The sequence below is a fragment of the Phocoena sinus genome, chromosome 9 (assembly GCF_008692025.1).
Source record: "Phocoena sinus isolate mPhoSin1 chromosome 9, mPhoSin1.pri, whole genome shotgun sequence".
NCBI classification, from domain to species: domain Eukaryota; kingdom Metazoa; phylum Chordata; class Mammalia; order Artiodactyla; family Phocoenidae; genus Phocoena; species Phocoena sinus.
Genome location: NC_045771.1, coordinates 27,581,986 through 27,594,229, shown reverse-complemented (window position 1 = coordinate 27,594,229; position 12,244 = coordinate 27,581,986). Strand labels below are relative to the sequence as shown.

Genomic DNA, 12,244 nt, shown 5'->3' with positions numbered 1-12,244 from the left:
AGCTAAATTGTGTTCAGCAAAAGGATTGTAAATTTAAGTGCTAAATTATGTTATGAAAGTCCAGAAAATCCATGATTGATGAGCTTTTGGTTGGTAAAAGAGTAGTTTTACCAACCAAAAAGCTTTAAAACTTTGACAATATCCATATACTAAAAGGCAGTATATGAATAAAGAGGAAGATTGCTTGCTTGTGGAAATAACAACTGAGAATATTTACCTCATGGGATTATATGGATGTCCCCAGAAAGCAAATAAAAACTGAATATTAGTAAGCATATTTTACTTCCCAGTTTTACATTAGAAACCTTTGGGACCAGTAATAAATTTAGGCCACTAGGATATTTAAGCTATTCTGCCAACCTCAAAAAGCAATACATGGATCTGCTAGATTAATCCTTAAGTCCTGGGTGAATCTGGAGCTATACATATGTGTATTCAAATACAGTTATATCCATATATATTCAGATTTTGTATTTTGCTTAAATTATTAGTATGACTTTTAAAAAGGAAACAACCCAATGAAGCTAATTAGAAATATGAAAATAATGGACCTTAATTCCAATAAAATTCTCCATAAAATGAACAAACTTCCTGTAAATCTACAGTAAAGGATAGAACATGGCATCAGAAAAATACCATGACCCACTACTAATAAGGAATAGAAAAACACAGGAACCAGGAACAGCTATATAAAACTGATTTTATAACTGATTTGACAGTTTCCAGAACTATACAGAGAAGACATTGAGAAAAATGAGAGATTCTTCCTGCTTTCATAAAATATATGCTCCCTGGGAATGATAATAAAAGCAAACAAAAAAAAACTGGAATCCTACATTAGTTTGCTAGGGCTGTCATTTGCAAAGTACCACAGACTGGGAGGCTTAAATAACAGAAATTTATTTCCTCACAGTTCTGAAGGATGGAAGTTCAAGATCAAGGTGATGGCAGGATTAGTTTCTCCTGAGGGCCTTTCTCCTGGGCTTGTAAAGGGCCACCTTCCTCCACTGCCTTCACATGACCTTCTCTCTGTGCATGTCTGTGTCCTAATCTCCTCTTCTTATAAGGATACCAGTCATACGGGACTAGGGTCCCATATGAGCTCACTTTTTCTTCATTAGTTCTTTAAAGGCCCTATCTCCAAATACAGTCACGTTCTGAGGTACTGGATGTTAGAACTTCAACATCTGAATTTGGGGGGAACATAATTCAGCCCATAACAGATGTCAATAACCTCCAATATTTTTAAAGAAAAAGATATGAAAGCAACCGGTTCCTTTCAAAGAATACATTTATCTTATAACCTTAACTTACATTCTTGAACAAATTACCTAATTTCCAGGGTCTGAAGTTCAACTATAAAATGAAAGGATAGCACTAAAATATAAAGTCCATACACATTCTAAAATTTCTGAGATCTAATAAGCTTGCTATTTCCAAACAAGAAACAGCAGAACATACAATATTTTGTCGGTCACTGGCAGTTTATACGCATCTGCTTTTTAAAATTCTTATCACAGACTGGAAGCATGAATGGAAAAAAACCAAGAAAGATTCAGACTGAAAGCCCAGGGCCAGATCTGTCAAAGGACTGGGGCCAGCGAGTCTCCAGAAGCTAGAAGTCAAGGGACCTTGAGATCAAGAGGTAATAATTAGAGACGAGTCAGAAAACACCATTTCCACAAGTTAAAACAAGACAAAGGGTAGAAGATTCAATTCAACAAACATTTATTAGACATAATGAACAAGGTCCTATCTGGTGTCCTAGGTACAGACATGGACAGTTAAGTGAATGGTATGCACAGAGAATAATGGGGCAAGGAAAAGAGGCTCTGAGCCTAATCCATGTTGATAAGAGAGGTTTCCTCAAGATAATGACTCCTATACTGAGTCTGAGATAAGAGTGACCAGTCAGATCAATGAAAGAAGTTGCCCTCAACATACTGATATAAGAAAAAAAAAAAAAAGACATAAAAATCAAAGACTGTTGGGTCTTCCCTGGTGGTGCAGTGGTTGAAAGTCCGCCTGCCAATGCAGGGGACATGGGTTCGTGCCCCGGCCTGGGAAGATCCCACATTCCGCAGAGCAGCTGGGCCCGTGAGCCATAGCCGCTGAGCCTGCGCGTCCGAAACCTGTGCTCCGCAACGGGAGGGGGCCACAACAGTGAGAGGCCCGAGTACCGCAAAAAAAAAAAAATCAAACACTGTTGCCCAGAGATAGTCTTGTCTTTGATACAGCATATTATCTTATATAGTTAAATTCATTTTCCTAAATTGATATCATTTTGCTTTTATTACTAAGCAACAGGTTACCTGGAGGAAAAGTTAAACTTTATTAGGAGTTGTAATTCAAACTATGCAATTGTCACTATGAGCCACAAGGGGGCAACAGTTTCAAACACTGGAGTAAAGAATATGGAATGAAAACTATAGTAAATAGAAGAGCTATGTAAATTACTGAGCTTGTGAACCAGAATTTTAACTACAACAAAACAGAACTTTAAATTATTCTTAGAGTTCTAATTTAGAATTTTAGGCCTGGAAGAAAACTAAGAGATGTCTCTTTTATGTAAGAAATTTCATTTCCATTTTCTTCCATTTATCAAAGAGATAAATGTATTACTATTGCTTGTTAGACCTAGTGTTTAATTGTATCATCTTCAGTAAATAGCATATTATCATATAGCTATTTAAATAGACCTGATATCTGACACCTAAAATTGTATTCGATTAGAGAGGAAAGGATGACCTGAGTAACAGAGCACATAGTAATGTCCACAAATAAACAGTATATAAAGAAACAATGTTATAGTAAGAAAATTTACTTTAAGTTAATATTATGAATAATCATAGAGAAGTCAAAGACTATTATTTCTTTGGATAAAAAACCGTATTCAACTAAAAAAATAACTGAGGCTACTTTTAATTTTTTTAATTCTTCTATGACATCACAAGAGCCCAACTTTACTTTCTGGTATCTAAGGTAACAACTCTTCTGTTCTGGTTACTTCTAATTTAGAGGTACTCTTGGGAAAGCAGAAGCTAGAGACAGTTGCATGGCTACATCCTTGGGTTTCCCTTCATTCACTCACTTATTCATTCTACCAGTATTTGTTGGGCATGTGAGCTAAACACAGAAAAAGAGATCATCCAAAAAATAAATGAGTCATTCATTTACGGAGCTTACAGTCCAGTAGTGAAATTAATGTTAAAAAAAACGTATTGTGGTGTTATAAATGAAAAGTTGGTGTGCAGTGAGAACCATAAGATGATAATAGGATGTCCCAGTTGCACTGTCAGTCACAAAAGGCTTTGAGTATGTGATATTTAAGCTGAGATTAGAAGGTAGGTATTGGGGAAAAGCTTCAAGGAGAACAGTGTATATACTGCCCAAAGTAGGGAGTGATTGGCTTGTTCAAGTAATGGAAGTTTTTAACTGTGTCAATGACTAGCACACATCCTATGGAAGAAATAAGCCATAAAATCAAATGTGTAGAGAATATATATACATATACATATATATATATTTATAATCATTAGTAGAAGGGAATAAAAAGGTATCTCCTGTAAAGAGCAGAATCAGAGACAGAATGCTGGACTGAGGGGTTCAAGACAGTTCAACTCTGAGTTCACAAATTCCCAAGACCATCAGAGAAACAGACTGGAGAATACTTTCTCTTTTTATCTCATAGGGATGAGTAGCAAATGAGATAACATACTAAAACTGAATAATTCACAGAGCTGTAGTCACATTTTATTCATCCATTGTTAATATAAAAGCGTTTCCAATTTCACACCAGCCTTAATTCTTCTCCCAAATGTAAGACATTATTCATCTTTTAAAATTCTCTAGTCCAGATACCCCAGACATCTTCCTAAAATAATAAGGTCTCCCTTTTGTCTTTAGTAAACCTGTTTTTCCTACTAATGAAAAATTATAAAATTAATATTTTATGCAAAGCCTATTTCAAACTTACGTTCCAGTGCATTGTAAAGAAGTTCAAAATCTTCTTTTGTTTGAGGATTATGCCTCCGGTAATAATCCAATTTCATCCACCCTTCTTTTTCTCTTATCTTCCTTAGTTCTTCCTGTGCTTCCCACTGCAACCTTAACATTTTCTGTCTTTTTAAATTGTCTACCACAACTTTAGCATGCCATCGTCTGTAGTAAGTCTGTATCACAATTACCTATACTTAAAGAAAATAAAATATGGTCAACCTTATTACACAATGAAAGGCAACAATGACTATTTCTATTCCAATTCAATAAGTACTGAAAAATACTGAGAGTCTAGTTTCAGTTCTATGCCATGTATTCTCACATACATTATAACAGAAAGGTCATAGATAATGCACATCAGCTATCTGAGTTTGAAATCTAGTAGCAAGTATACCTTCACAGGAGGCAGTTAGTATGAAGTTAAGAGCACAGGGTCTGGAGTACAGCTTAGTTTAAATCTTCCCTCTGCTACTCACTAGTTAGTTAATTTGGATAAGTTACTTGCCATCTCTGTACTTTAGTACCCTCAGGTGCAAAACAGTGATAATAATACTATGCATATAAAGTGCTTACCTCAAGCCTGGTACACCACATGTCCTCAATAAATACTATTATTGTTATGAATACTATGTATTGTTATCTACTTTTTCTTAATTGCCATTAGCATAGGCTCATATCTTTTAAAAAATGGTATTTACTAACTACACAGTGGGTAGGTTATATGTGGAAACCACCGAAGCAAACATGTATTTATTAAATTGTAAGAAAAATATATATGTCTGAAGGTATATAATACAGTACTAGAGTCACAAAAAGCTTGCGATATAACTGAGAGATTTTTTGTTTTTATTTAGTAAACTCATTTAAAAAAAGTAAAATATAGAGAGGCTAGATCAAGTTTGAGGGTAGAGAATATGCTGACACGTCCCTTCCCCTCATCTAACCCCTGATGACTACAGAAAAATTATAGAAGCAGAAATCAATAAAGATATTGGATCATACTGAAGGAGTCCTCCAACAGAACAGAAACTTTAAAGAATTCCCTTCAAGAAAGGAGGCACGTGGAATAAATTGAAGAAGGAATTAGTGTTACAGCTCTTTTAAAATTTGTCTCAGGTTTTCTGGTCCACACCGGAAAACCCCCCACGGAGCAGGGGTGGAATTTGAAGGAATCTACAGCCTAATCATGCACTGGAGAGGCAAGCTAGAAAACACAGAAGTGTCTCTAAGATGTTTCAACCCCGAAACTGGTGGATCCTGTGAGCAGAAGGGGTCTTAGGGCAACTAACAAGGTGACTGCTTGAAAAATGCAAAAGGGACAGGCTCCTCTAAAACAATTTAGGTAAAGAGCATCAGAGGTATTTGCCTCTAGGCAAGAGTGGTTGGTGTCCCAGAAAGCTGGTGACGCCCAGAATGAATAGAAGCCCCCTCTCCAGAAAACTAGCTCCTCCCAGAATCAAGCCTTGCGCATCCCTGAAAGCCACTGAGGTAAGGCTACAGTAAACAAATATGTTGTAGCACTTTGGACATCAGAAATTTCAAATACTCTTGAGTACACACCCAAGAGTAACCAAAGATTTGACAACAGCCAACAGAATAAAAGGTTCCTCATTCAGTGTAGGAGAATTTACATTTGTGTGAAAGAGAGTTACTAGAACAGAGGTTCTCAAAGTATGGTGGCCAGCCCACCAGCAGCAGCAGCATCTGGAAAATTGTTAGAAATGCGGATTCTCAGGCCCACCCCAGAGTTAATGAATCAGAAATTCTGGGGTGGGCATGGATTCTGTATATTTACAAATTTTCCACATGTTCTGCTGCATGTCAAAGTTTTAGAACCACTCTTTTAGAGTAAAACAAAACAAAGCAAAACAAAAAACAAGACCAGACTAGATAGAGTTAACATTTTCAGAGAGAAAGGAAAGGCTGTTGAATCAATACAAAAGAAGGAACAAAAGACTGTGACAACATTTTTATCTTTGAAATTTAAAAAAAATCAGTACAATGTGTTTATCTTGGGGGCTATTAAACTTGTTAAACTCATTAAGGATACTAAAACACAGTTGTTTAAACAACTTAGTTTTTCCCTTCTCGCATGATACTCCAGGGATTGGCAAGCAGTTTAGGACTAGTAGGAAGCTCTGTGCTGTATTACAAATGGCTTCCTACTTGTGTTTCCTAGTGGCTGATCTTCTAGTCAGTAGAATGGGGGAAAAGACAAAAGAACTGCAATCCAGTCACTTTAAGAGCAATACCCAGAAGAGGCACACATCATTTCCCCTCACATTTCTTTTTTCCAGGCCTTAGTTCCTTGGCCTCACCAACATAGAAAAGAGGTTATAAAATGCAGTTTTCAGTGTTGCAGCCTCATGCCCAGGTTAAGCTTTACTACAATGGGAAGAATAGGTTCCTATAATCTATTCTGCTGATCTACAGAACATGCAGAGTCTAAGAGGGAATTAGTAAGCAAGAAACTTAGACAAGAAAACCTTTTAGAATGCAGGTTGAAAGGTCGTAAAAATTAGAAAGAATGGAGGAATATTAAGAGCCATGGAAGATAAATGTAGACATTCCAAAATATGTCTGATACAAGTTCCAGACAGAATGAAGAAAGTTGGATTAGAGAAACTGCTCAAAATATAATAGAAGAGCATTTCCCCAAACTAAAGACATGAGCTCTCAGATAGAAAGGATCCATCACCAAGTCTCAAGCACATCACAGTAAGGTTACTAAGGATTAAGTGAAAATCCTAAAATCTTCCAGAAAGAGGAAACAAAGAACTGAGAATCCCATTGACATCAGACTTTTAATCAAAAACAGCTTCAAAGATATAAAATAAAATAATTTTGAAAATAAGTTTGAATCTAACCTTCTACACCCACTCAGACTAAAACCCAAAATGAGGTTCATTCAATAGGACTTAGATGGTTCACCTCCCATGTGTAATATCTGAAATAATTACTAGAGAATATGTTCCAACAAGAACAATAAAGAGGGGGAGGCCTTCAAGACGGCAGAGGAAGTAAGACATGGAGATCATCTTCCTCCCCACAAATACATCAAAAATGCATCTACACGTGGGACAACTCCTACAGAACACCTACTGAACACTGGCAGACCTCGGACTTCCCAAAAGGCAAGAAACTCCCCACGTACCTGGGTAGGACAAAAGAAAAAAGAAAAAACAGAGACAAAAGAATAGGGATGGGACCTGCACCTCTGGGAGGGAGCTGTGAAGGAGGAAAGGTTTCCACACACTAGGAAGCCCCTTCACTGGCGGAGATGGGGAGTGGGCAGGGGGGAGCTTCAGAGCCATGGAAGAAAGCACAGGAACAGGGGTGAGGAGGGCAAAACGGAGAGATTCTCGCACAGAGGATAGGTGCCGAGCGGCACTCACCAGCCTGAGAGGCTTGTCTGCTCCCCGGCCTGGGCAGGCGGGGGCTGGGAGCTGAGGCTTGGGCTTTGGAGGTTGGATCCCAGGGAGAGGACTGGTGTTGGCTGCGTGAACACAGCCTGAAGGGGGCTAATGCCCCACAGCTAGACGGGAGGGAGTCCGGGAAAATGTCTGGACTTGCCTAACAGGCAAGAGACCATTGTTTCGGGGTGTGTGAGGAGAGGGGATTCAGAGCACCACCTAAATGAGCTCCAGAGATGGGCGGAAGCCGCAGCTATCAGGTCGGACAACAGAGATGGGCGTGAAATGCTAACACTGCTGCTGCCATAAACTGCTAACAGCCATAAAAAGGGAAATCGACAGTAACACAATCAGAGTAGGGGACTTTAACACCCCACTTTCACCAATGGACATATCACCAAAAATGAAAATAAAAAAGGAAACAAAAGCTTTAAATGACACATTAAACAAGACAGGCTTAACTGATACATATAGGACATTCCATCCAAAAACAACAGAATACACTTTCTTCTCACGTGCTCATGGAACATTCTCCAGTATATACCATATCTTGGGTCACAAAACAAGCCTTAGTAAACTTAATAAAATTGAAATAGTATCAAGTATCTTTTCTGACCACAACACTATGAGACTAGATATCAATTACAGGAAAAAAAACTGTAAAAACTGCAAACACATGGAGGCTAAACAGTGTGCTTCTAAATAACCAAGAGATCACTGAAGAAATCAAAGAGGAAATCAAAAACTACCTAGAAACAAATGACAATGAAAACACGACAACCCAAAACCTATGGGATGCAGCAAAAGCAGTTCTAAGAGGGGAGTTTATAGCAATATAATCCTACCTCAAGAAACAAGAAAAATCTCAAAATAAACAACCTAAACTTACACCTAAAGCAATTAGAGAAAGAAGAAGAAAAAAAACCCAAAGTTAGCAGAAGGAAAGAAATCATAAAGATCAGATCAGAAATGACTGAAAAAGAAATGAAGGAAACAATAGCAAAGATCAATAAAACTAAAAGCTGGTTCTCTGAGAAGATAAACAAAATTGATAAACCATTAGCCAGACTCATCAAGAAAAAACGGAGAAGACTCAAATCAACAGAATTAGAAAGGAAAAAGGAGAAGTAACAACTGACACTGCAGAAATACAAAGGATCGTGAGAGATTACTACAAGCAACTATATGCCAACAAAATGGACAACCTGGAAGAAATGGACAAATTCTTAGAAAAGCACAACCTTCTGAGACTGAGCCAGGAAGAAATAGAAAATATAAACAGACCAATCAGAAGCACTGAAATTGAAACTGTGATTAAAAATCTTCCAACAAACAAAAGCCCAGGACCAGCGGGCTAACACCTATCTTTCTCAAACTCTTCCAAAATATAGCAGAGCGAGGACCACCCCCAAACTCATTCTACAAGGCAACCATCACCGATACCAAAACCAGACAAAGATGTCGCAAAAAAAAAAAAACTACGGGCCAATATCACTGATGAACATAGATGCAAAAATCCTCAACAAAATACTAGCAAACAGAATCCAACAGGACATTAAAAGGATCATACACCATGATCAAGTGGGGTTTATCCCAGGAATGCAAGGATTCTTCAATATATGCAAATCAATCGATGTGATACACCATATTAACAAACTGAAGGATAAAAACCATATGATAATCTCAATAGATGCAGAAAAAGCTTTCAACAAAATTCAATACTCATTTATGATAAACTCTCCAGAAAGTAGGCAGAGAGGGAACTTACCTCAACATAATAAAGGCCATATATGACAAACCCATAGCCAACATCGTTCCCAATGGTGAAAAACTGAAGCCATTTCCTCTAAAATCAGGAACAAGACAAGGTTGCCCACTCTCACCACTATTATTCAAATAGTTTTGGAAGTCCTAGCCACAGCAATAAAAGAAGAAAAAAAATTAAAGGAATCCAAATTGGAAAAGAAGAAGTAAAACTGTCACTGTTTGCAGATGACATGATACTATACACAGAGAATGCTAAAGATGCTACCAGAAAACTACTAGAGCTAATCAAAAGTAGCAGAATAAAAAAATTAAGGCACAGAAATCTCTTGCATTCCTATACTCTAATGATGAAAAATCTGAAAATGAAATTAAGGAAACACTCCCATTTACCACTGCAACAGAAAAATAAAATACCTAGGAATAAACCTACCTAAGGTGACAAAAGACCTGTATGCAGAAAACTGTAAGACACTGATGAAAGAAATCAAAGATGATACAAACAGATGGAGACATATACCATGTTCTTGGATCGGAAGAATCAACATTGTGAAAATGACTATACTACCCAAAGCAATCTACAGATTCAATGCAATCCCTATCAAACTACCAATGGCATTTTTCACAGAACTAGAACAAAAAATTTCACAATTTGTATGAAAACACAAAAGACCCCGAATAGCCAAAGCAATCTGGAGAAAGAAAAATGGAGCTGGAGGAATCAGGCTCACTGACTTCAGACTACACTACAAAGCTACAGTAATCAAGACAGTATGGTACTGGCACAAAAACAGAAAGACAGATCAATGGAACAGGACAGAAAATCCAGAGATAAACCTATGCACATATGGTCACCTTATTTTTGATTAAAGAGGCAAGAATATACAATGGAGAAAAGACAGCCTCTTCAATAAGTGTTGCTTAGAAAATTGGAGAGCTACATGTAAGAGAATGAAATTAGAACACTCCCTAACACCATACACAAAAATAAACTCAAAGTGGATTAAAGACCTAAATGTAAGGCCAGACACTATCAAACTCTTAGAGGAAAACATAGGCAGAACACTCTATGACATAAATCCCAGCAAGATCCTTTTTGACTCACCTCCTAGAGAAATGGAAATAAAAACAAAAATAAACAAGTGGGACCTAATGAAACTTAAAAGCTTTTGCACAGCAGAGGAAACCATAAACAAGACAAACAGGCAACCCCGAGAATGGGAGAAAATATTTGCAAACAAAGCAACTGACAAAGGATTAATCTCCAAAATATATAAGCAGCTCATGCAGCTCAATATCAAAAAAACAAACAACCCAATCCAAAAATGGGCAGAAGACCTAAATAGACATTTCTCCAAAGAAGATATACAGATTTCCAACAAACACATGAAAGGATGATCAACATCACTAATCATTGGAGAAATGCAAATCAAAACTACAATGAGGTATCACCTCACACCGGTCAGAATGGCCATCATCAAAAAATCTACAAACAATAAATGCTGTAGAGGATGTGGAGAAAAGGGAACCCTCTTGCACTGTTGGTGGGAATGTAAATTGATACAGCCACTATAGAGAACAGTATGGAGGTTGCTTAAAAAACTAAAAATAGAACCACCATATGACCCAACAATGGTAGCAATGACCCAACAATCCCCCTACTGGGCATATACCCTGAGTAAACCATAATTCAAAGCGAGTCATGTACCACAATGTTCATTGCAGCACTATTTACAATAGCCAGAACATGGAAGCAACCTAAGTGTCCATCAACAGATGAATGGATAAGGAAGATGTGGCATATATATACAATGGAATATGACTCGGCCATAAAAAGAAACGAAATTGAGTTATTTGTAATGAGGTGGATGGACCAAGAGTCTGTCATACAGAGTGAAGTAAGTCAGAAAGAGAAAAACAAATACCATATGCTAACACATATATATGGAATTGAAAGAAAAAAAAAAAAGGTTATGAAGAACCTAGGGGTAGGACTGGAATAAAGACACAGACGTAGAGAATAGACTTGAGGACACAGGGAGGGGAAAGTGTAAGCTGGGACAACGTGAGAGAGTGGCATGTACATATATACACTACCAAATGTAAAACAGATAGCTAGTGGGAAGCAGCCGCATAGCACAGGGAGATCAGCTCGGTGCTTTGTGACCACCTAGAGGGGTGAGATAGGGAGGGTGGGAGGGAGATGCAAGAGGGAGGAGATACGGGGATATATGTATACGTATAGCTGATGCACTTTGTTATACAGCAGAAACTAACACACCATTGTAAAGCAATTATACTCCAATAAAGATGTTCGAAAAAAAATCAAAAAACAAAATAAAAAAATAAAGAGAACAACAACAACAAAAGAATAAAGAGGAAAAATTAAAGAAGCAAAAACTTCCAAAAAAGGTTTTAAGCTAAATATAACATATTTGAAAAAATTCATATATATTACATTGATGTAAATATATAAAAACAATAGGAAGTTATAATTATATAGTAAATTATAATGATGTAATATACATACAATTGTAATTCCAGATCAAGTCCTCACTGAACAGGAGGAGTGAGTGAGGAGGAAGAAGAAATGAAGAAAAGCCTGCTAGGGTCCTTGACTTGTTCATGGACAATATATAGAGCCTGATTAAATATGCATTTAGTATTAAAAAATTAAGGCCATTAAAATTTTTTTAATGAGTAACCACTAGAAAAATAGAAACAAAGTACCTACTTCTGACCTATGAAAGAACAAAAAAAATGGAAAAGAAAACTTTAGTCAAACCAAAAAAAAAAAGGTTAGTAAAAAAAAACAAACAAGAATAAATAATAAATCAAAAACAAAACGAGATGGCAGTAATGAGTACAAAAACATCAGTAGTCACACATAATATAATCTTGCTTACAACAAGAAAGATATAAATACCAAGCACTGAACTCAAGAAGTTCAAGAATAAAATAAACATGATACAAATAAAAAGGTATCTATCAAGATAGAAAAACGTATTAAATTGAAATGTACTCCTTTTACTGTCTTTTCACCAATCCCTCTGTTTACAGTTCACACC

At 36.9% G+C, this 12,244-nt stretch overlaps 1 protein-coding gene and 1 non-coding gene across 4 annotated transcripts in view; one reads left to right on the top strand and one right to left on the bottom strand.

Annotated features, from left to right (window-relative positions):
* Positions 1-12,244, bottom strand: part of IQUB (IQ motif and ubiquitin domain containing) — a 128,331-nt gene that overhangs the window by 92,469 nt on the left and 23,618 nt on the right. For all 3 annotated transcript variants that reach the window (XM_032643053.1, XM_032643054.1, XM_032643052.1), the window contains one exon: positions 3,977-4,187. In XM_032643053.1, coding sequence (XP_032498944.1) covers positions 3,977-4,187 — 211 coding nt within the window. The remainder of the gene's footprint in view (positions 1-3,976; positions 4,188-12,244) is intronic.
* LOC116759892 lies at positions 5,084-5,143 on the top strand. The gene has a single exon (XR_004351564.1). It is a non-coding gene; the product is annotated as a U7 small nuclear RNA (small nuclear RNA).